The sequence below is a fragment of the Petromyzon marinus genome, unplaced genomic scaffold, assembly GCF_048934315.1.
Source record: "Petromyzon marinus isolate PM22_M1 ecotype Great Lakes invasive population unplaced genomic scaffold, UKy_Petmar_22M1.pri1.0 PM_G_Scaffold_20, whole genome shotgun sequence".
In the NCBI taxonomy this organism is placed as follows: domain Eukaryota; kingdom Metazoa; phylum Chordata; class Hyperoartia; order Petromyzontiformes; family Petromyzontidae; genus Petromyzon; species Petromyzon marinus.
The window spans coordinates 2123941-2147743 of record NW_027422762.1 but is presented as its reverse complement, the minus strand read 5'-3'; the positions used below and the strand labels follow the sequence as shown (position 1 = coordinate 2147743).

General features: G+C 48.2%; 1 protein-coding gene across 1 annotated transcript in view; it reads right to left on the bottom strand.

Annotated features, from left to right (window-relative positions):
- Positions 1-1333: 1333 nt before the first annotated feature.
- The window catches only part of LOC142912436 (E3 ubiquitin-protein ligase COP1-like), a 55240-nt gene continuing 32770 nt past the window's right edge, over positions 1334-23803 (bottom strand). Inside the window, exons 8-20 of the mRNA XM_076060635.1 lie at positions 21663-21733; positions 21056-21137; positions 20307-20424; positions 18301-18433; positions 15710-15853; positions 15103-15211; positions 13436-13517; positions 8252-8368; positions 6687-6804; positions 5928-6052; positions 5080-5237; positions 3525-3569; positions 1334-2513 (exon numbers count right to left, since the gene is read on the bottom strand). Of these exons, the coding sequence (XP_075916750.1) occupies positions 2496-2513; positions 3525-3569; positions 5080-5237; positions 5928-6052; positions 6687-6804; positions 8252-8368; positions 13436-13517; positions 15103-15211; positions 15710-15853; positions 18301-18433; positions 20307-20424; positions 21056-21137; positions 21663-21733 (1320 nt within the window). The 3' untranslated portion in view covers positions 1334-2495. The remainder of the gene's footprint in view (positions 2514-3524; positions 3570-5079; positions 5238-5927; positions 6053-6686; positions 6805-8251; positions 8369-13435; positions 13518-15102; positions 15212-15709; positions 15854-18300; positions 18434-20306; positions 20425-21055; positions 21138-21662; positions 21734-23803) is intronic.

The window sequence follows — 23803 nt, the reverse complement described above, 5'->3', positions numbered from 1 at the left end:
ACAAATTTGAGAATGCGCTACCATATTCCTGGTTCTTTCGGTAAAGTCACGTAGGTAGAAAACAAAAAATAAACAGAATTAAAGATAGAAATAATAAATTAACATTTTAATAAAATTCGTAACAAGTAAAAATAATAAATTGAAAATAATAAATTGATGAAAAGATGCCATGGGTCGACTGACTGAGATGACTGGCCAATGCACCACCTGTGCCCCCCACTACACACACACAGTGTACACACACACAGTGTACACACACACAGTGTACACACACACAGTGTACACACACACAGTGTACACACACACACAGAGTGGACACACACACAGAGTGTACACACACACAGTGTACACACACAGTGTACACACACACACAGTGTACACACACACAGAGTGGACACACACAGAGTGGACACACACACAGTGTACACACACACAGTGTACACACAGACACAGTGTATACACACACAGTGTACACAGAGTGGACACACACACAGTATACACACACACACAGTGTACACACACAGAGTGTACACACACACAGTGTACACACACACAGACTGTTGGGGCAAGTGCTGTTAGCGAGCACCTAACACAAAGACAAAGATCTCCCGTGTAGCCTTGAACAGAATGTTGGGGCAAGTGCTGTTAGCACCCAACACAAAGACAAAGATCCCCCGTGTAGCCTTGAACAGACTGTGAATAAAAAAATATTTAAAATATCACGAAGTCGTGATTTTTTTATATATCACGAAGTCGTTTCACATATAAGCAAGGACAAAGGATCATGCAACTTAGTCTTGCAGAGGAGAGGGGTGATGTGTTGCTAGGTGCTGACCGACAGCGTCGCTGAAAGTTTCATTCTACATTTACCCTGATATTTTGAGTCGCTTTGCAGAGTCAAGGATTTCGATGAGCGATAAGAGTTGCGAGAAGCTAAGAGCCGCGCGAATACAATTGATGAGTTCTGAGAGTGAGTGAGGAGCTGCGAGCAGAATCGTGCGCCGCCCGGAGAGAAAGACAAAGGCGGTCGGGCGTGGTGCTGGCCACCCACCCCTTCGTGTGCCGTGCCGGTCTTCATTGGTGCTGCTCGCTAACAGCACTTGCCCCTACAGTCTGTTAAGGCTACACGGGGGATCTTTTGTCTTTTGTGTGTGTGACTGCCGCGCGCCAAAGCACTTGCTCGGATGATGTCAAAAACAAACACCCCACTCACCCACCCAACCAGCCGTGTATATATGTGTGTGTATATGTGTGTGTGTATACAGTGAGGAAAAAAGTATTTGATGCCCTGCTGATTTTGTAGGTTTGCCCACTGACAAAGAAATGATCAGTCTATAATTTTAATGGTAGGTTTATTTGAACAGTGAGAGACAGAACCAAGTTCACTTTGTTGCGAGGAGTCTGCTTCAATACGCGCCTCCGAGAAAGCGCACGCGCCCAAAGGCCAACGTGGGCTCCTCCACCAGCACCAGCACCACCACCAAACTATTTGATTTTGAAAACATTGCGAAGTTTGGGAAAGGCGTGTTTAACGCATCTTGAGTCGCGTCGTATTTCAGTGACGGAAGTTATTTTTGACCGATACGGGTCAAGGAATTCTAGATTTGAAGCTTTCGTGACTGCAAGGATCCATACTCTTTGGTTCTATTCGGTAAAGTTACGTAGGTCAAAAAATAAAACAACAAAAATCACGACGTTTCGGCCACAACACCACAAGCAGCCTTCATCAGGTGAAGGGACCTTTAAGCCTCGATTACATTTTCAATTTCAAACAGCGCACGTATTGGTGTGTGTGCGTGCGTGTGTCTAATGTACTTATGCGGACACAGCGCCAATCGTACGGAATGATAGAGTAAAACCAGGAATTACAGTGCACAGCAGTTCCTCCTAACCCGGGGTGCACGGACTCCCTGTTGGGGGGGTTCGTTGGGCAGATTTCTTTTTCAGAAGGCAAAATAGAATCGAAAACACAAATTAAGCCGCGGGCACGTGTAAGTGGCAACTTGTCTCATCAAACTCTACGTATTTGTTAACAATTGTAAATATATATAAAACAAAAAAATTAACGATTGGATTCCTCCCGTGTATAAATAATCATCCTGATGAACGAATCTGATTCTCTTCTTTGGTTATTTCGGTTAAAGTCACCACCACGTAGAATGAGAATAAAATAATAGAATTTATCAAATAAAATAACACAATAAAATTCTCACGACGTTTCGGCCACAACACAAGCGGCCTTCATCAGGTGAGCGTGGCTATGTTCACTCCAGCGCTATCCTCCAGACAGTCTCGTCCCTTCACCTGATGAAGGCCGCTTGTGTTGTGGCCGAAACGTCGTGAGAATTTTATTGTGTTATTTTATTTTATTATTTTATTCTCATTCTACGTGGTGGTGACTTTACCGAAAGAACCAAAGAACCACAGCGGGGTTGTGCGTCGTACGGTACCGCGGGTCGGTCCCCGCGCAAAGTGCCGTTGCAGCGGGCGGCCCCTCACACCAGCTCCAGCACCTGAGGACAAAGAGAGTGAGGTTGGTGGTGAAAGACGGCGATGACGACGATGATGACGATGATGATGGGTACAAGCAACGGACAAGCGAAGCGCGACTGGCGAGCGCCTATTGAGACCGCCACACCGTGGCGGTGGTGGCGATGTGGCCCCGGGGTACACCCCTGGCCTGCTTTTGTCTTCCCCAGTGCCGATGTTTTACACACCGCAGCAGTCAGTGATTTCAGCTCGGGCGAGCTCAAGGGGAGGTTCCTTGAATCGGTTCAATATCACTCGTCCCCGATGTTGGCCGTGGCCGGAAATCGAACCGGGGCTCCTGCGGTTATTCAGAGCACAGCTACACCACCGCTACCCAAGTAACCACACTTACACACACAAGAAAATCCCACCCTTTAGTTATTGTAGCAGCAAGTGTTAACAAGCACCTATTAAATTTTGATTTAAAGCTTTCGTGACTGCAGTAATTCATATTCTTAGCTCTTTCGGTAAAGTCACGTTGAAGGTGACTTTACCGAAAGAGCTAAGAATAAGCACCGATTAAAGCCAACAAGACAAAAAATCAAAGGCAGATATGACCACTACGAAGATCGGAATGATTTCGTCTCCCCGATGCTGGTGTTCACGCACCACACGACATACTTATTTAAGGCGTAGCTTGACCTAGAAGGATGCCCGCTAACGTTTGATACATCGACTCGTCTGTGACGTGAGCCGTGGCAGGGAAGTGAACCTCTCTCAATGGGCTCACAGCACAATGCACACATCACCGCACCAACATTCCCCCACCATACACACACACACCTGGACGAGCGATCGCAATTGAGCAAACAAAAATAAAATCAGCGGGTCACTGCACATCTCATCATCAGCAACAGGCAATGAACAAAGTTCCCCACGAAGGTTATACCGAGTAACGATTCTACCACGCCAACACAACCAATCTTACAGATAGTGCATGGCGCATCGCCTTCCCTTCAAAAAAGCAATTGCAGTCAGTGCCACGGTACCCTTACCTTGATGGTTCCTTGATTGTTGGCTGCTACAAGTACATTGGAGTCCTGCAAGGGCGAGAATCACTTTAAGCAAAGCGATAGCAACGTCACGAATTCGAACTTTTCCACACTGATCCTGCCACACGACAGCGATGCAAACCAACGGTATACCTTTTTTATTTTCCGTACGAATAACGTTTAAAGGTGAAGGTGCAGTTTCGCAATTGCTAGCACGCGTGTGCACGTTTAACTTATTTCGCTCCGCACGTAGCCAGCCGTGCCACTGCTGACAAGGGGCCGCAACTAGCAATGTGCGGGCAGTCCCCTCTAGAGGATGCAATATTTGGGCCTACTCCTCCACACTGGCCAGATGTCTTTCGAAGAGCTGGGAACACCGACACACTTTCCCCCACCACGCCCACCGTGCCGATCGTACATCGACCGCAGCGCAGCCATTCGCGCCGTCGTGTGCGTGGACAGAGGAGGCGGTGGTTGAAATTCCAGATAGCTGCTGCCACGTCATTTCAAGCTGTCACGCCGGGAGATCCAACGTAACCGGTGAGCCGCTCATTTACAGCGCAGAGCAGCAGCAGCGGCAGCAGTAGCAACGTAAACCACCGTTGAATCTTAACCCCACGGGGACAGACGCGTCGGGCACCGAAATCGCGCCGGGAAGCAAGCCAACAATACGCAGCGGGCAGCATGGAGACTCGCAACACCAGCAGGTGGCTCAACGCCGCCCTTGGCACATTAAACGTTCAATGACGCGAGAAGTCTTCTGTCCACCCCGGACCCCCGCTACCACCACCCGCTCCGTCCTCCTCGGCGGGACCGAGATTCGCCTCCTAAATATTCCCCGACTGTTGAGGTGAGCGTCGTCCTTCTCCGAGGTGGCGATGAAAGAACAACAGCAAAACAAAAACATTCTTAAATTTCCATTTGAAGCTTTCGTGACTGCAAGGATTCATCTTCTTTGGTTCTTTCGGTTAAAGTCACCACCACGTACAATGAGAATAAAATAATAAAATAAAATAACACAATAAAATTCTCACGACGTTTCGGCCACAACACAAGTGGCCTTATTCATATTCTTGTGTTGTGGCCGAAACGTCGTGATTTTTGTTGTTTTATTTTTTACCTACGTGGTGACTTTACCGAATAGAACCAAAGAGTGTGGATGCCGTTGTGCACGCGCCCGGGACAACACCGGGTTGCTTGAGGAATCTGAATATAGGAAGCCGTGAGGGTTCCACGCTTGCTCTTAAAAAAGGGCCCTCTTTGGTCGAGTGGATTTTGTGGGCGAGTAACCTTCGGCGAGTGGATTCCGCACCTTCAATTAGCACGGTTGGCCACGTACGGTACAAAAGAAGCTCAGCGTGCATACGTACGTACGTCTTGTGGGGGCGGGTGACCCCCGGGGGGGCCGAGGGGAATTTTGCGGCTGAGTAACTCCGAGGGAGCGAGCGAATCAGACGGGCGAGCATCCGCGTGTGAGGGAGCGAGCGAGTGAGCAAGCGTGAAGGGCGGCGGGCGACCGGCCCGGGCCCGCGGGCCAGGCTGCAGGGCGTGCGCTCACCCCGTCCGGCAGCAGCCGCCAGCACACGGCGCTCACAAACTCTCTCCCGTCCCCTTCACTCTCCTTCCCCAGCGCGCCCTTCGCCACGTCGAACTTGAACGTGAGCGACACCTCGGAGAGGCCCTTGTAGTAGACGTACAGCGAGTTGTCCTCACTCCCTGCGTACGGAGAGGGCGGAGAGAGAGAGAGAGCGGAGCGACCGGCGGCACGGTCAGAAGGGGGGGGGGGGGACACGTGAGAGACCGGCGAAGCATCACCGGTTCAAAAACGAGCGATGCCATCATCCACCCCGCCGCCGCCGCCACCCGCCTCCACCACGCGCACGCCACGCGCAACCGACGAGACGCGAGCCAAACGCGTGTCCCGGGAAATCATCCGCGCGCATCAATTAGCCGACGCTTTCCAGCAGGCGGCCGTTCGTCATCGCAAGCGTTCAAATTGGCAATTTTGTGGGCGATTTTTTTTAAAATTCGGTACATTTCGACCGCGCGCAAAGTGACCCAACCGCTGCTTTCCCCGACGATGACTCCAACACGCGAAGCGGACCACGGGAAATGCCGCCGTTGACACGACGGCCCCCCCCCTAGGGGGGTCGCCCCCCTGGAGGGGGGGCCCTCGCCCGGCTTCAAAGGCGACAAACCCCACGGCGAGCGCCACCACCGCTCGGCCCAAAAACAAAACAAAAAATAAAGACAGAGGTAAATCGGGGGATTGTCACGATTGAAACATGATCGCGCGCGCGTGTGTGTGTGTGTATCTGTGCACGCGATAAGCAGGGGGTGTGGGGGGGGCAGGCAAGGGTTGGGTGGGTGGGGGGGTGGGGGTCAGCGTGCGGAGGCTGCGCTCACCGCAAGCGACGTAGTCCCCGTTGGTGGCCAGCCCCCCAAAGGTCCTTTCGTTGACGTGGCCTCTGAAGGAGCGCGTGCAGCGGGGCTTGTTCACGCTCCACAGCTTCAGCTGGCCGTCTATCGAGCTGCCCCCGAACGAAACAACGTGAGCGAATGAGGCCCTCGATTTTGTAAGCGGACGCGGGCACCGGCGATTAAACAGGGCCAGTCTCGCAAGGGCGCACGCAGCAGCAGCAAAAGGCACGGCACAAGCTCAATTCGACGGCCTTTCGCGGTTTCTTGACTCCGCAGGTAAATACATTTTGAGAAAAGAAAATTCTTAGCGAACCATTTTAGATTTTTTCTTTCACAGAAATAAATAACTTTTTATATGCTTAGCTCTTTCTGTAAAGTCACGTTGAAGGTAAACAATAAAATAATAAAATATATATAAAACAATAAAAACTCTCACGACGTTTCGACCATAACACAAACGGTCATCATCAGGTGTGTTATGGTGTTATGGTCGAAACGTCGTGAGAATTTTTATTGTTTTATATATATTTTATTATTTTATTGTTTCCCTTCAACGTGGTGACTTTGCCGAAAGAGCTAAGAATATGAATTGCTGCAGTCACGAAAGCTCTAAATAAAAAAATAACTTTTTATTCAAGCACAACTTTCATAACTGGCGAGCCGCGCGTGATTGGGTGGGCATTCCGAGTTGATCTGGCCCCCTGCCACTTTAAACGGCCGCGCCTTTCAATGGGCGCTACTCACGCAGAGACGATCTCCTCGCCGCTCACGAACTTGGCGTACGAGACGGCTCTCCGGTGGCCCTTGAACACCGTGACGGGCAGCTCGGTGTTGCGCAGGTCGTAATAGTGGACGCAGTGGTCTGCCGAGCACAATCGGAAGGGGTCACTTCACGCTCGCGCGAGTCCTGTGCCCCCCGCCTCTCCCCGCGCCTTTCAAAGACGGCGGACGAATCGCCCGGCTCAGATTAAGCTGGCCCAATCAACCGTGCGGTGGAAAAATCACACCCAACGAGGGCTCTTGTGAAACGTTAGCCGGAAAGGAAGTGGAATAATGCCCCCAAAAGGAGGTCCATTACCGTCATTTGCTTATCATTCTCACAGTCTTAGTTCTTTATTCACAAAGTCTTATTTTTCGCCAATTAAATGTAAGGGAGGGTATAAAAGCTTACTACGCCCGCGGCAATGTCACGGAGGGTAGCGAGGACAGCTCGGCACTCTTCAGTGAGTAACGCGTTAATAGCCTGTCCACAGGAGAATACGAACAAAAAATAATGCTTCCACCGATGATTCACAATGCCCACCTTGTTGTAAAACACAACCGCCGCCGCCACCGCTGCTACGTTCCCCATTTAATTGAAGCGTGTAGCCGTGCACATCGAGATCTGTCTGCATAACCTCTACGGCGATGATTTTTTAACCGCAGCGAGTACTCGTCACACAACGATTCACCGCCATTCCTCGTCCCCGCCGCAACAATTCAACGAACAGAGACTATTCGGGACAACGATTTGATTTAAAAATGTTTTCCCTTCTTTCTTATTTGCATCGTCTATCTCGTATGTTCCGTCTTGTTCCACATCGTTAAATCAATTAGCCCAATGGTTCGAGAGGACCCAGCGTGCATGGATTGTAAATAGATTCTTAACACGCGTGCATTTTTCGCAGAGATCTTCCAACGGTTGCTGTTGGGGGGGCGGCACTGAGCAACACCGGGCACAGAAACGCCACGGCCCGCAAGCCGTACCCCCACACCGTAACCCCACACCGTACCCACCAATATACCTGCACACCGTACCCCCACACCGTAACCCCACACCGTACCCACCAATATACCCCCACACCGTACCCCCACACCGTAACCCCACACCGTACCCACCAATATACCCCCACACCGTACCCCCACACCGTACCCCCACACTGTAACCCCACACCGTACCCACCAATATACCCCCACACCGTACCCCCACACCGTACCCACCAATATACCCCCACACCGTACCCCCACACCGTACCCCCACACTGTAACCCCACACCGTACCCACCAATATACCCCCACACCGTACCCCCACACCGTAACCCCACCCCGTACCCACCAATATACCCCCACACCGTACCCCCACACCGTACCCCCACACTGTAACCCCACACCGTACCCACCAATATACCCCCACACCGTACCCCCACACCGTAACCCCCCACCGTACCCCCACCGTACCCGCCGCTCGCCAAATCCCCTCTCCCCCCAAAACGAGCGCGCGATCATCAGGCGAGCGAGGTAAAACGCGCGGTGCAGACTCGAGCGCCCACCTGCGCAAGCAAACGCTAGGTGGTAGCGTGACGTGGGGCTGAACTTGACGCAGCAGACGTTGGTGTTCGCTTCGATGCACGCAACGGAAGCGTTCATGTGCGTGGACCACAGCTTGACTGGGCGGGGGGCGGGGGGGGATGGGTTTAGGTTAAGGGATGGAGGTACAGTTGTCCCTCACTATAACGCAGTTCACCTTGCGTGGCCTAGCTGTTTCGCGGATTTTTGTTTAGTGTAATTTTGCACGCTTTCTTTTCCTGCGTACAGTATGAACGCGCATTGTGTTCTGCGTCCTGATTAGCTAAGGGAGTACAGAATGCGTTCGGCTAGCCAGATTCACAAAAATGTTTTGGGCTTGAAAACAGGTTTTGATCTTTGGTTTCATTTACTAATATTGCACTTATTTTTTTAAATCTGCGAAAGTTTGAACTTTGAGAGTGTTTAAATAAGAGAGAAATGTGAGAAAATGCTAATGCCTGTCTGAGAAAAGTGTATAAAAGTGTGTGGTTAGGGGTTTCGCGGCCTTAAAACATGTATAACAATTGTAAAAAATAAAGCTGATTACTTCGCGGATTTCGTCTATTGCGGGTTATTTTTACGAGGGACCACTGTATAAGGAACAGACGGGGGTCACGTGCTGCTGCTGCTGCTGAAGCAAAAAGGAATTGAGCGGGAAAGGGAGCGGCACACGTCATGCAAAAACCGACCGCGGGGTTGACGACGGAGGAGCGTGAAAGGAGCGGAGGAAGGCAGCGGAAGGAAGAGACGGCGCCGGCGAGATGGAGATGAGGAGGAGCAGCTGAGAGAGAGCGGCAATGGAGCCCTTCGTCGCTGAGCAGGAAGTTACGGGCCGGCAGCGACGAAGCACCGAGGGGTGGCGGGGAAGTTGGCGCGGAGTGCGACTGACGGGACGCAAATCGAATCGCGAGACCCTGGGGAAAGTGGGGGGGTCAATTTAGGGGCATGACATTTCACACCCCTATCGCCGCCACCACCACCACCACAACCACGACATAAAACGCAGTTTGCCAGGAAGAAAAGAGAGGCTGAGGCAAGAGATAAGCTTCCAGATGCCCGCAACTCTCTCCGGCTCAATTATCGTCCAGGTTTGCGGAATTTAAAAGCTAAGCGGCCTAGCCATAGGGGGTAGGGAAGGAACCCCAAAACTGTGGAACCGACTTCAAAAGGAACGAGTCCGCCCGAACAGCTGGAAACCAAAGTGAGAAAAATAATCACTTTTAAAGAGCCCTTGGGCCCAGAAGGAACGCTGGTCATCCCTGGTGCCTCTGTGGATGTGTAAGCTTTGACTTTAACATAGCTGTTTCAGTGACCAGTCACAAGCTAATCCCTCAGTTATTTCGAAGCTAAATTCTCCTGTTTGATTTGTACTAGGTGCCTCTGTGGATGTGTAAGCTTTGACTTTAACACAGCTATTTCTATGACCAGTCACAAGCTAATCACTCAGCTATTTCAATGCTAAATTCTCCTCTTTGATTTGTACTAGGTGCCTCTGTGGATGTGTAAGCTTTGACTTTAAAATAGCTATTTCTATGACCAGTCACAAAGCTAATCACTCAGCTATTTCAATGCTAAATTCTCCTGTTTGATTTGTACGAGGTGCCTCTGTGGATGTGTAGGCTTTGACTTTAACATAGCTATTTCTATGACCAGTCACAAAGCTAATCACTCAGCTGTTCCAATGCTAAATTCTCCTGTTTGATTTGTACTAGGTGCCTCTGTGGATGTGTAAGCTTTGACTTTAACATAGCTATTTCTATGACCAGTCACAAGCTAATCACTCAGCTATTTCAATGCTAAATTCTCCTGTTTGATTTGTACTAGGTGCCTCTGTGGATGTGTAAGCTTTGACTTTAACGTAGCTATTTCTATGACCAGTCAAAAAACTAATCACTCAGCTATTTCAATGATAAATTATCCTGTTTGATTTGTACTAGGTGCCTCTGTGGATGTGTAAGCTTTGACTTTAACATAGCTATTTCTATGACCAGTCACAAGCTAATCCCTCAGTTATTTCAATGCTAAATTCTCCTGTTTGATTTATACTAGGTGCCTCTGTGGATGTGTAAGCTTTGACTTTAACATAGCTATTTCTATTACCAGTCACAAGCTAATCACTCAGCTATTTCAATGCTAAATTCTCCTGTTTGATTTGTACTAGGTGCCTCTGTGCATGTGTAAGCTTTGACTTTAACATAGCTATTTCTATGACCAGTCACAAGCTAATCACTCAGCTATTTCAATGCTAAATTCTCCTGTTTGATTTGTACTAGGTGCCTCTGTGCATGTGTAAGCTTTGACTTTAACATAGCTATTTCTATTACCAGTCACAAGCTAATCGCTCAGCTATTTCAATGCTAAATTCTCCTGTTTGATTTGTACTAGGTGCCTCTGTGCATGTGTAAGCTTTGACTTTAACATAGCTATTTCTATGACCAGTCACAAGCTAATCACTCAGCTATTTCAATGCTAAATTCTCCTGTTTGATTTGTACTAGGTGCCTCTGTGCATGTGTAAGCTTTGACTTTAACATAGCTATTTCTATGACCAGTCACAAGCTAATCACTCAGCTATTTCAATGATAAATTCTCCTGTTTGATTTGTACTAGGCGCCTCTGTGGATGCGTAAGCTTTGACTTTAACATAGCTATTTCTATGACCAGTCACAAGCTAATCCCTCAGTTATTTCAATGCTACATTCTCCTGTTTGATTTGTACTAGGTGCCTCTGTGGATGTGTAAGCTTTGACTTTAACATAGCTATTTCTATGACCAGTCACAAGCTAATCACTCAGCTATTTCAATGCTAAATTCTCCTGTTTGATATGTACTAGGTGCCTCTGTGGATGTGTAAGCTTTGACTTTAACATAGCTATTTCTATGACCAGTCACAAGCTAATCACTCAGCTATTTCAATGCTAAATTCTCCTGTTTGAGTTGTACTAGGTGCCTCTGTGGATGTGTAGGCTTTGACTTTAACATAGCTATTTCTATGACCAGTCACAAGCTAATCACTCAGCTATTCCAATGCTAAATTCTCCTGTTTGATATGTACTAGGTGCCTCTGTGGATGTGTAAGCTTTGACTTTAACATAGCTATTTCTATGACCAGTCACAAGCTAATCACTCAGCTATTTCAATGCTAAATTCTCCTGTTTGATTTGTACTAGGTGCCTCTGTGGATGTGTAGGCTTTGACTTTAACATAGCTATTTCTATGACCAGTCACAAAGCTAATCACTCAGCTATTCCAATGCTAAATTCTCCTATTTGATACGTGCTAGGTGCCTCTGTGGATGTGTAAGCTTTGACTTTAACATAGCTATTTCTATGACCAGTCACAAGCTAATCACTCAGCTATTTCAATGCTAAATTCTCCTGTTTGATTTGTACTAGGTGCCTCTGTGCATGTGTAAGCTTTGACTTTAACATAGCTATTTCTATGACCAGTCACAAGCTAATCACTCAGCTATTTCAATGATAAATTCTCCTGTTTGATTTGTACTAGGTGCCTCTGTGGATGCGTAAGCTTTGACTTTAACATAGCTATTTCTATGACCAGTCACAAGCTAATCCCTCAGTTATTTCAATGCTACATTCTCCTGTTTGATTTGTACTAGGTGCCTCTGTGGATGTGTAAGCTTTGACTTTAACATAGCTATTTCTATGACCAGTCACAAGCTAATCACTCAGCTATTTCAATGCTAAATTCTCCTGTTTGATATGTACTAGGTGCCTCTGTGGATGTGTAAGCTTTGACTTTAACATAGCTATTTCTATGACCAGTCACAAGCTAATCACTCAGCTATTTCAATGCTAAATTCTCCTGTTTGAGTTGTACTAGGTGCCTCTGTGGATGTGTAGGCTTTGACTTTAACATAGCTATTTCTATGACCAGTCACAAGCTAATCACTCAGCTATTCCAATGCTAAATTCTCCTGTTTGATATGTACTAGGTGCCTCTGTGGATGTGTAAGCTTTGACTTTAACATAGCTATTTCTATGACCAGTCACAAGCTAATCACTCAGCTATTTCAATGCTAAATTCTCCTGTTTGATTTGTACTAGGTGCCTCTGTGGATGTGTAGGCTTTGACTTTAACATAGCTATTTCTATGACCAGTCACAAAGCTAATCACTCAGCTATTCCAATGCTAAATTCTCCTGTTTGATATGTGCTAGGTGCCTCTGTGGATGTGTAAGCTTTGACTTTAACATAGCTATTTCTATGACCAGTCACAAGCTAATCACTCAGCTATTTCAATGCTAAATTCTCCTGTTTGATTTGTACTAGGTGCCTCTGTGGATGTGTAGGCTTTGACTTTAACATAGCTATTTCTATGACCAGTCACAAAGCTAATCACTCAGCTATTCCAATGCTAAATTCTCCTGTTTGATATGTACTAGGTGCCTCTGTGGATGTGTAAGCTTTGACTTTAACATAGCTATTTCTATGACCAGTCACAAGCTAATCACTCAGCTATTTCAATGCTAAATTCTCCTGTTTGATTTGTACTAGGTGCCTCTGTGGATGTGTAGGCTTTGACTTTAACATAGCTATTTCTATGACCAGTCACAAAGCTAATCACTCAGCTATTCCAATGCTAAATTCTCCTGTTTGATATGTACTAGGTGCCTCTGTGGATGTGTAAGCTTTGACTTTAACATAGCTATTTCTATGACCAGTCACAAGCTAATCACTCAGCTATTTCAATGCTAAATTGTCCTGTTTGATTTGTACTAGGTGCCTCTGTGGATGTGTAGGCTTTGACTTTGACATAGCTATTTCTATGACCAGTCACAAAGCTAATCCCTCCGCTATTTCAATGCTAAATTCTCCTGTTTGATATGTAAACCCCTTTGTCAAGGTGCCTCAATTCTCTAAACCAGCTTAAAAAGACGCTACGAATCTTAACAGCGTTCATTGCAGCTCTGTCGTCCCGACAGGCCTGTTCCTTTCACCTGAAGAAGGCCGCTTGTGTTGTGGCCGAAACGTCGTGAGATATTTTATTGTATTATTTTACTTAATTAATTTATTATTTTATTCTCATTCTACGTGGTGACTTTACCGAAAGAACCAAAAAAGATTCATCCTTGCAGTACGAAAGCTTCAATCGAAAATTAAATCCCTGATGATGTCACGCCGACAGAGTGCGGCCTTGCCATTTTACCTTTGGTGTCATCGGATCCAGACGCTAGGATCTCGGGGTCCATCAGGTTGAAGTCCACGCTCCAACATCGCTGCTCGTGTTCCTAAGGGAGCGGACATTCCGAAAGAATACAATTTCACCATGCGATCATCGCACTGCTGAGCACATCAACACCACATGTGGACAAAGACAAAGTTTCCGCCCCGCCCACCCCCCCCCACCCTTCCAAAGGCACACAGACTGTTGGGACAAGCGCCGTGTGAGAGTATCTACGAAGGCCGGAACGGTGCACGAGGGCGTGGTGTGGCTAGCAGCACGCGCAGCCACCTTTGTCTCTCTGGTACTCATGTTTAAACTCATTAAAAGCTGACCCAGAACCGGTTCAGATGTATCACCGATGATGGCCAGAGCTGGGGAATCGAACTCAGGTCATTAATCCATTCATCCAAACCTTCCAATTGATATCCCCTGCTTTATCTTTTCTGGGCATTCAAGTTTCCTTCCACATGCTCAGCACTCCTTAAAAAGATAATGAAAATATCTCAATGCAGAAGTGAGGTTTTTTCCTGGATAACAAATAACGGTATGACTATTACTAATACCATAAACATTACAAACTGCGAGACTTGAAACAAACTCTGTGCAAAGTGAACCAGTGGCAAGGGCACTGACCGATAGATTACCTTCCCGGAACATTGAAATTAATGACAAATTCAACCGAGAAGATGGTTTCAAATTAAGCAACCATTGGAAAGATGTTCTAAATTGAACCAAACATTAAACTAATTTTCAAGGTACAGTATATTTTTCAAGTAGTGGTACCCCAAACTTTCGCAGCTCTTAAATTCCCTTTTCACACCATCAATAGGTAAACTCCCCCTCCACCCCCCTCCCGCGCCAACCGGCATGTTCACCCGCACGTACACCACCTCTATGCTAAGTCGGCCAATCAAATGCTAATTTTTTATACTAATTCCTTTGTCAAGGCGCCTTGTTTCCTCGCACACAGCTTAAAGGTCGCGGTCTGAGCATGGCTGTGTTTCACTCCAGCGCTGTCCTCGAGACAGCCCGGTCCCTTCACCTGATGAAGGCCGCTTGTGTTGTTCGCCGAAACGTCGTGATTTTTGTCGTTTTATTTTTTTACCTACGTGGTGACTTTACCGAATAGAACCAAAGAGTATGTTTGTCTTGGGTGTCTCGCAAAAGGCATCGCATGATTTTTTTTAATTTCCCCACCAATGTTTTTTTTTCGTGGAAATGTTTCTTCTTATCATGATGGCATCACGTCACGAGGCAAGGCGTCCAATCACGTCCGTCCCAGAGCAATGACGCAACCCTACGTGTTCAGCAACGGCCCAGGGAAGCGGATGTTACAGAGCCACCTCTGGGATCCCTTAAAGGTGACCTCTAATCCACACAAAGAGAAAAGGGGCAACACTTCCCTATCCCGCTCTGCTATCGAGAGAGTAATGTTCGACGCGCGGCGAGCCAAACCGACGTTGACTTCTCAAGGGCTGGAATTTAGCAAAAATTAGTTTCAGGACCGACTTTAACGTGACTGCTTTTTTTTGTGCGTACAGTCACTGGTGACCAGGCTGAGACTATCAACGGGTGGTTAAAACCTGGATTTCAACCGCCCAGGATCTCGGCGACACCAGAACAATGCTTAAGAGAACGACGCTCCACACCTGGAAAACCTTTGTCCTCTGTCCCGTGAAGCCATCCCAGAGGATCACGCTGCCCTCGTAGTCACTGCTGGCCAGGATGCCCTTGTGGTACTTGCTCCAGCTGATGCAGCTGCAGCAGCACCGGGCAGGGAAGCAATGTTTGATAATAAAAAATATATAAGGAAATAAATTAATAATAAAGTTTATTTTTTCACAAATGTACATCGGTTGATACAGCTGCTCTTGCCAGTCCTCCCCCACGCCGGTCAATGCGGGTTGACGGGGCGCCTTTTTGCCAGGACCGTTTCAGAAGCAGTTTAATCTGCATACAAGCACACCCCTCCGGGGTAAGGCCGTGTGCGCTTAGGTGCCCTGAGACATTAGCGGAAGGCACCTTACGTATAAATGTAAACTATTATAACATCCGAAGCAGTATGCTTGCAATGGAAAGGTTGCCTCCACTCTCCCCCCTCACCACTGCGTTACGTCGGCACGCTTTGCTCATACGAGGACTACCCTGGTGACGACGACGACCGTGAGCAGGGAGTAGTGGCCCCTGCGGACCGGTGCAAAGGCGTAGGCAGCGTGGGTGGACTTGGCAGTGGATTGCGGAGTGGTGGAAGCGCACCTGATCTTGGAGTCGCAGGTCATCTCGATCACGGGGTAGTGAATGTCCACCGCATCTCGGATCAGCGTGCCGTACTCAAACACCTTGATCTTCTTGGTCACTCCGGCGACGGCGAAGTAATCGCAGTCCCGATCGAAGTCGATGCTGTCGAATTAAAAGGCATCGTCATTATTATTATTAATACTTAAACAGTTATGGGGTAAAAAAAATCGTGCACGCACGCGGATTATGCAATGCCAACCGAAGCACGTTTTTGCCTTCGGAGGTAAAATGTGCTCACCTTCGATTAGCAGGTCTCAGTACGCCTTTTGGCGTCTTCTGGTCCAATACCAGTGGAGACTAGGCTCTAAGAAAAGCCGTCTCGGGTGTGGACCAATCAAATTCAAGGACAGTGCCAATATTATTATTATCAGAGTTGTCTTTTTTGTTTGCATTTTGACTGCTTGTGTTGTGGTTATTGCAAACACGATGCCTTGAATAAAGGTGTCAGTTTTTGTGCCAGTTAAAAGGGTAAAACCTATTCCTATATCTTGTTACTGGCAAAGGAGGTCTCATAATGTAATTGCTCACCCCGAGCCCTCAATACTCTGATAGTGCGCTGTTTTTGAGTTGTACACCTTTTGGCGTCTTCTGGTCCAACACCAGTGGAGACTAAGGGCTCTAAGAAAAGCCGTCTCGGGTGTGGACCAATCAAATTCAAGGACAGTGCCAATATTATTATCAGAGTTGTCTCTTTTGTTTGGATTTTGACTGCTTGTGTTGTGGTTATTGCAAACACGATGCCTTGAATAAAGGTGTCAGTTTTTGTGCCAGTTAAAAGGGTAAAACCTATTACTTCAATCACGGTTCTCTACGTACGGTGCAAAAGAAGTCACACAAAATTACATACGTACAATTAGCGGTATGCAACAATGCATTCGCATATTTACAAGAAGTAATTTTGTTTCCCTCTTTGCACTGCAGAGCTTTCCAGAGACAACTGGGAAGCATAACCACAGTAGTTCTGACATTTCCCCTGTCGGGAACGAGTCAACGCGCCGACTTGAACACGAACCAGACCCCACGGCCAATGACGCAGCGTGGCAAACACGAAGCCGCGTCGCCGCTATCAGGTACCACTTGGGGACCAGCCATTGTGTCCCTTCACGTCACTCTCGGGCTTCCGAATTAGGCGTCCAAGCGTCTCTCAATGGTGCTTGTGTAGCCCAGGTCTTGCGCATTAGGCTTCATCCCAAACTCGCACTTAGCCTCGCTTTGTCAACGCAGCTTTTGCGGCACGACCGTGGAACAAAGCGCGCGGCCCGAGTTGAGTTAAATTAACTCTTTGGAAAATAAAAATAAAACTCCCCCCTCTGTCTGTGCGCGTCCGCGACTACTACAAAGCCGGCGGGTGGCAGCATCAATTCACCAACTCAGACAAAACAACTGAATTGCTACGTCACTTACAACCAAGTCTATAAAAGTTGCCCTTCAAAGGCCAGTTTGAGAGAAACTAAATTAAGTTCTTTGAACCAATGTCTTTCCAGACATCAGAGACGATTTCAAGGGCAATCAATGCAGCATTTACCAAGACGTTACACGGTGTCACTGAATGTCATCAATTTACGTACTAATGACAAATTTATGTTGTTAATATTTCTCGACAAACTTTGAATATCAGGGGGGGTGTAATGGTTAATCCCTCCTGCCCCCATACAGATTTGATTAATAATCCCAATCATTGCCATTCAAAAGCAGCTTTTTTTTTCCACGATGTGACAAATGCAACGGCTACTAGTGGCTGGGGTCGGTATTACATACAAGGCGCACACATCTAAACCCACTGGCTCCTACGCAAGCAGTTCAATGAATGCATCGCGAGCTCAAGAATCAACATTAAATCGGTGAATCATTACACACACGTACTAATTTGCCCTAATTACAGGTTCATATGTTTGTTACACATCAAATTGCAAAATGGCACTCTTCAGAGTCCTGAACATCCGATTATGATGTAGATGCTCACCCCGAGCCCTCATTACTTTGATAGTGGCATTGTCTTTGAGCTGTGTGACGCCTTTTGGCGTCATCTGGTCGAGCACTAATTGGTCGAGGCTCAAAAGAAAGCCGCCCCTTGGTGTGGACCAATCAGTTTCAAGGACAATGACACATATATTATCATAGTATGTTTTTTGTTTGCATTTTGACTGCAGGTATTGTGGTTAATGCAGTAGACATGAATCCTTGTAAAAAAAGGTTTCAGTTTTGTTGCCAGAAAAAAGGGGAAAAACCACTATTATTATCCGATTACAAGGTTAAGATATTCCTGAATATAGAGAAGAAAAACATCGGTCGGGGGGGGTGGAAGAGACAGAGGGACATCATTACGAACCACATTCATGGAGATGATCCAAATATAGGACCACAACGCTTGGGGGCAATTGTTGCCGTGCATTCAGGCCGCCTTCCCTGCTTCTCTGTGGTTTCCCACACACCTCCGAATTATTCTCTCTCTCCGAGGGTAAACGGACGCGGGGAGACTTTATAAAATTTATTAATTCTTCCCCTCCTCATGATCAAAATGAAACGGGGGACACGAGGAGACGGGTCACCTGGACACGATGCTGGAGCCATTGTAGATGTCGCTGGTGTAGGAGAGCGTGGCGAGCGGGCGCACGGAGCTGTAGCGCGTGAACTTCGCCAGGCAGTCCTGGAACTCCTCCAGCTCTCCGCGCTTGTCCTCATCTGAGCCCCGACGGCACCGCAGAGACACGCACCGGCAGGGTTGAACGCAAAGCGGTCGGGTTTGTCAACGATTCAGACCCCCGCGAATTCACCCTCGCCACTTGCTCACCGGTGTTCCACAGACGCCTCCTTGTCACTGCCGCAGAACTTCGCTCATTGATTCACCCGCCCACGCCGAGGGCTCGGTCTACCAGGCGGGTTTGTGTCACCCATACTGTGTTCAACCACCACGATGCAGGTCACAAAACTTCTCCACAATATAGATTTTTTTGGGTGAGATTGCGATATTGTCTTCTTTGGTTCTTTCGGTAAAGTCACCACCACGTAGAATGAGAATAAAATAATAAAATAACATGATAAAATTCTCACGACGTTTTGGCCACAACGCGAGCGGCCATCTTCAGGTGAAAGGTACAGAACTGTCGGGACGACAGAGCTTCAATGAATTGCGTTATTTTATTATTTTATTCTCATTCTACGTGGTGGTGACTTTACCGAAAGAACCAAAGAAGATGAATCCTTGCAGTCACGAAAGCTTCAAATCGAAATTGCGATGTTGGTCGCGAAAGCCTACGTGGTAAACTCACAAAACGTATGTTTCTCTCCTCGCTACTGCTCGACTTTGGAATTCCCTACAATCGTCTCTTTCTCAAGCTCCTGCTCAAATCCAGACAAGTGTTAACTCTATCGCAACTCCGATAGTGCCGTCCGTTGCCAGTTTATTGACGTGTTGGGTCTTAGGCCTGTGGATCACTGCCACCAGCACGGCAGACGCGAATGCCTGGGTCTTCCCTGCCACGCCGTAAGAGCCCCATGACGTATTTTTGCATTGCACCTAACCCCAGTGATTACCCACCTCCGATTAGAACGTTTGGCTATGTACGGTGACAAATAAATTTAATATACATGCACACAAAGTCTGTGAAATATACAACTGCAATTACAGAACTGCGCTGAAAAGACTGCGCAAGTCAAGGCAAAATCCAGAGTCCGCCTGCTTCAACTAATGCTGCTGCTGCTGGCAGAAACTGGTCCAAAAGGCTCATGAGATTGTGGGGCTAAATTTGTTTTATTTCACTCGGTCAAACGAATCCTCGTCTTTACTTTTAGTATTCTCCACAAACGGCAAACTTTCGCGGAATAACGTTCAGCCTCCCCGGCGTCATTTCACACCATGGTACTGCAGTTCCCCGAAGGGCTTACGAACTTGCGTTGATAAGCAGGCACTGGCCGCGTCAATGCAGTCATTTCAGACTGGAGCAAGAGCAGAGCCCTCTGCTGGTGACTGGATGATATCGCCAGGCGCGGTTAAGACCCACCGCGGCAAAGTCATCGCGTTAATGCGCTGTGTTCACACTAACGCGTTTTTGCTTTAAATGCAAGTTATTCCATCAGGGAAGACTTTTTTGCGTAACGTTGCACCGTTAAAAAGGGGAACGCGCCCGTTAAAACGCGGAATGCGCACCACTATAACGCGGTTTCTGAGAGATCTACAATGGGCGACTTTCCTGAGCCGCGTGGCTGGGTGGTACAATGCAGTACGCGAAATAACACAATAGCGTGGCGGCGTACCCCGAGTGATTTGTCCCGCCGTCTGTGTATGCGTACATTGCATCCCACCAAACTTCATCATCGCGTTCTATTACGGCGATTTACGTTTTTTAAAAGGAACGCATCCACCGCGTCAAAGGAGGACTCGCTGTTCCACAGCACCGTTTCTTGTTCGTTGTCCTTCCCCCCCAGCACCTCCGATTAACGCGCAAGAAGTTCAACATACATAATGGACCTCGGAAAGGCGTAACACCTTTCCCCAGGTGCAACAACGGGCGGAACGGCGTTGGGGCCGGCCGCCACGCAGGGGGGATGTACCGACCCGGGGGCGACGACAGGCGGCGGGCGGAGTAGCACCGCTCCAGGCCATCGAAATGCGCCGACAGTTTCCGCCTCCTTGCCGCCATTGAGTCAGTCCCGTGGCACGGCAACCGCTTCACCTGCAAGCCAGCACGGAGAGAGAGAGAGGAGAGAGACGTGCTCGCCATCGACGGCGGGGGTGGCGGCGAGGGGGGAAGTCGTCCTCGTTGGGTATTTAACGTTCCAATAGCCGATGAACAAAATGGCCGGCGACACTCCCGGCCTTGTCAGATCTTAGAGAAGCCAAGTAGAATAGTTCCTGGGCGGGAAGACCGGCCATGCACAACCGGTGTTCTAGGCCACAGCGCAGGGCCACCCCACACGGGGGGGGGGGGGGGGGGGGGGGTGTGGCCAGTACCATGCACGGCCGCCTTTGTCTCCCCAGTGGCGATGGTTACGCACTGAAACAAGTACTAGTCTGAGACTGAGTCGACCTAGGGGAGGGGACCGAGTGTTGGCCGTGAGCGGGAATCCAACTCGGGTAGGCCGGGTTTGCAGCGCAGGGCACTAACCACTACGCTACAACAGTGCGCCTATTCTCACACATGTAATCCTTGCCTTCGACATGCGCCGTGGTCAAAAAACGTCCACGACGTATTGGGGGGGGGGGGGGGCTTTACCGCTCGTAAACATGACAAAACGAGCCGATAGAGCCGTACGTTACATATCACGACGTTACAACGAAGCTCAGGTGCCGGGTAAATCTCGCACGTGGGAGACGCTGGCATGCCGGCTCACCCGAGCGCTGTCCGTGAATGCAGGGAAGGGGTGATCCGAGTCCACCAGACAACCGCTGGAAAAAAAAAAGCACGCAAGCGCAACGTTGCAGCAACGTCAGAAGAAGTCCGCCCGCGTCAACTAACCGCACGAGAAAACGGCGTGGTTTCCCAGCGCGGGGTTTCGTACACCCAGGTTCTTGCGACCATTGCCATATTATCCGGATTATGAGGTGGACTTTTTCCCATGTAATTTAAAGGAAAGGAACGGGAGCAGGCGCGTCTTATCATCCGGAGAATGCGCCGTCTTTCAAAAAGATTTTAATTTATTTGTTAAACCGGTTGTTCAGGATAACCTTTCCCCCAGGACGTATTTGCGCAATTTAAAGGGGTGCGTTCATAAGTCACCTTCTGGAAGACGGTACTACTCCATAGGGATCTTCCGGAAGACGTGTTTTCTTATCGTTGTCGAGAACCACACTTCGAAAGACATCGATCCCCATTTTAAACCGTCTTTTTGGGGCTTTCCAAAGCAATCGCGCGCTCCCAATTCTAAGACATGCCAGGGCCACGGTTCACCAAAGCCAACGGTTGTTGTTCACCTGGTCGATGGGGTCTCTGGCAACTGGGGCACTTGGGGCACCACGGCTTCGTGCTGTTTCTGCATCAGCTCCTAGATGTGCACATTATGGTGGCGGGGGGATTGAATCGAGGGGCTAAGCATCATGGGGAAGAAAAAAAACTTGCCGACATACGATTTGACGTAGAAGCCACGCCGACACCATCGGAACACTTTACAAGCAACGTCTCGGTTCGCGACGCCTTCCAACCGAAGTTAAAATAATTTACGCAAGCGCTCTAGTCCGCCTGTAACAGGGAAGGCACTCGAACCACCCTGAAGATGATCCATTAACGATGCTATGACGCAAGTCAGGACACCGGACATGCACATTAATATCAATAAAGCAGCACGAGAAAAGAAAGGCAATAAAAAGCAAAACGTACTATTCTAAACTAATAAAATGGTCATCGCACATTTACCACAGCTGAATAGATTCTCACGCATCCTCAAAAACCCATGTGTTCAATGAAAACAAATTAACTTAACACGACGCACGAATAACGCGCATGTAACAAAAACTCTTAAATATCTGTCAAAAACCCTGCCTTGAAAGGAATGATATATGATAAGCAATGCTTCTGACAATGGCCCACCCTTCTTAATCGTCGAGACCAATGCAGAGAAGCCCCCTGCCCAAAAATGTATCCTATTATATAAAGACAAAGATCCCCCGTACAGGCTATAACAGACTGTTGAGACAAGTGCTGTTAGCGAGCATCTACGAAGGTCGGTACGACACACGAGGGGGGTGCGTGGCCAACACCACACCCAGCCGCCTTTGTCTCCCCAGAGGCGATGTTCACGCACCGCACCAGGTACTCATTTGGAGGCTGAGTCGACCTAGGGGGAGGCCCAGGACTGGTTCAGATAATCGTCACTGGTGTCGGCCATGAGCGAGAATCGAATCCGGGTCGCCGGGTTCGTAGTACAGCCCGCTAACCGCTACACTGCCGCTCCCTACTATCCTATTAAATAAGGATCCCCCCATATAGCCTGAAACGCTGTTGTTAGCGAACGCCTACGAAGGCCGGCACGACACATGAGGAGGTGGGTGGCCAACACGTATCCTATTATTTATACACACACACACACGTCTAGGGCCACCGTCATTGACAAACGTGTTGAGCTTTCATTACACGTGCTGGTGGTGAACCACTGCAAAAAAACCGCAGTGGTTGCAATTTTTCACGTTTCATTTTGAAGTACTCAAGATGCAGCCTAGCTGCAATGTCGCCTACACAGCCATGGGCAGGCCCGTTCACCATCGGCGGTTGTTGCAGATGCAACCCGTGGCGAGATGTTGACTACCTCGCCTAGTATACAAGGAGGCTGTGGGTTCAATCCCGACCTATGACGTTCGTATATTTGGAGTTTGCGTGTCTCCCTCCCCGGGACAACAGCGGCCGTGCGGACTTTCCTCCGGGTCCTCCGGTTTTTCCTTCCACGTTTTAGAAGCGCGCGTTTCGCCGCTATAAGTGTTCACACGATAGCCCACTTCGTTGAGCTATCATTTGTGGCCAAGGTGGCTTTTCGAAAAAGAGCTATGCAGCTCAGTAGGCCTTACCTAGTAAAATAAAAAAAAGTTTGCTTTAGTTATCGCGAGGCTGGGGCTCTCGTGCTCATTTACACACGAGTGTGGAAAACTTCTTCTTTGGTTCTTTCGGTAAAGTCACCACCACCACGTAGAATGAGAACAAAATAATAATAAATTGATAAAATAAAATAAGACAATAAAATTCTCACGACGTTTCGGCCACAACGCAAGCGGCCTTCATCAGGTGAAAGGACGAGACTGTCTGGAGGACAATTGTTATGCTAATTCCTTTCACAAGGCACCTTAATTACTCTCACACAGCTTAAAGGTCGCGGTCTGAGCTTGGTTGTGTTTCTACTCCAGCGCTGTCCTCCAGACAGTCTCGTCCCTTCACCTGATGAAGGCAGCTTGTGCTGTGGCCGAAAACGTCGTGAGAATTTGATTGCGTTATTTTATTCTATTAATTTATTATTATTTTGTTCCCATTCTACGTGGTGGCGGTGACTTTACCGAAAGAACCAAAGAAGATGAATCCTTGCAGTCACGAAAGCTTTAAATCGGAGCGTGGGACGGCTTGCGCTCAGGGC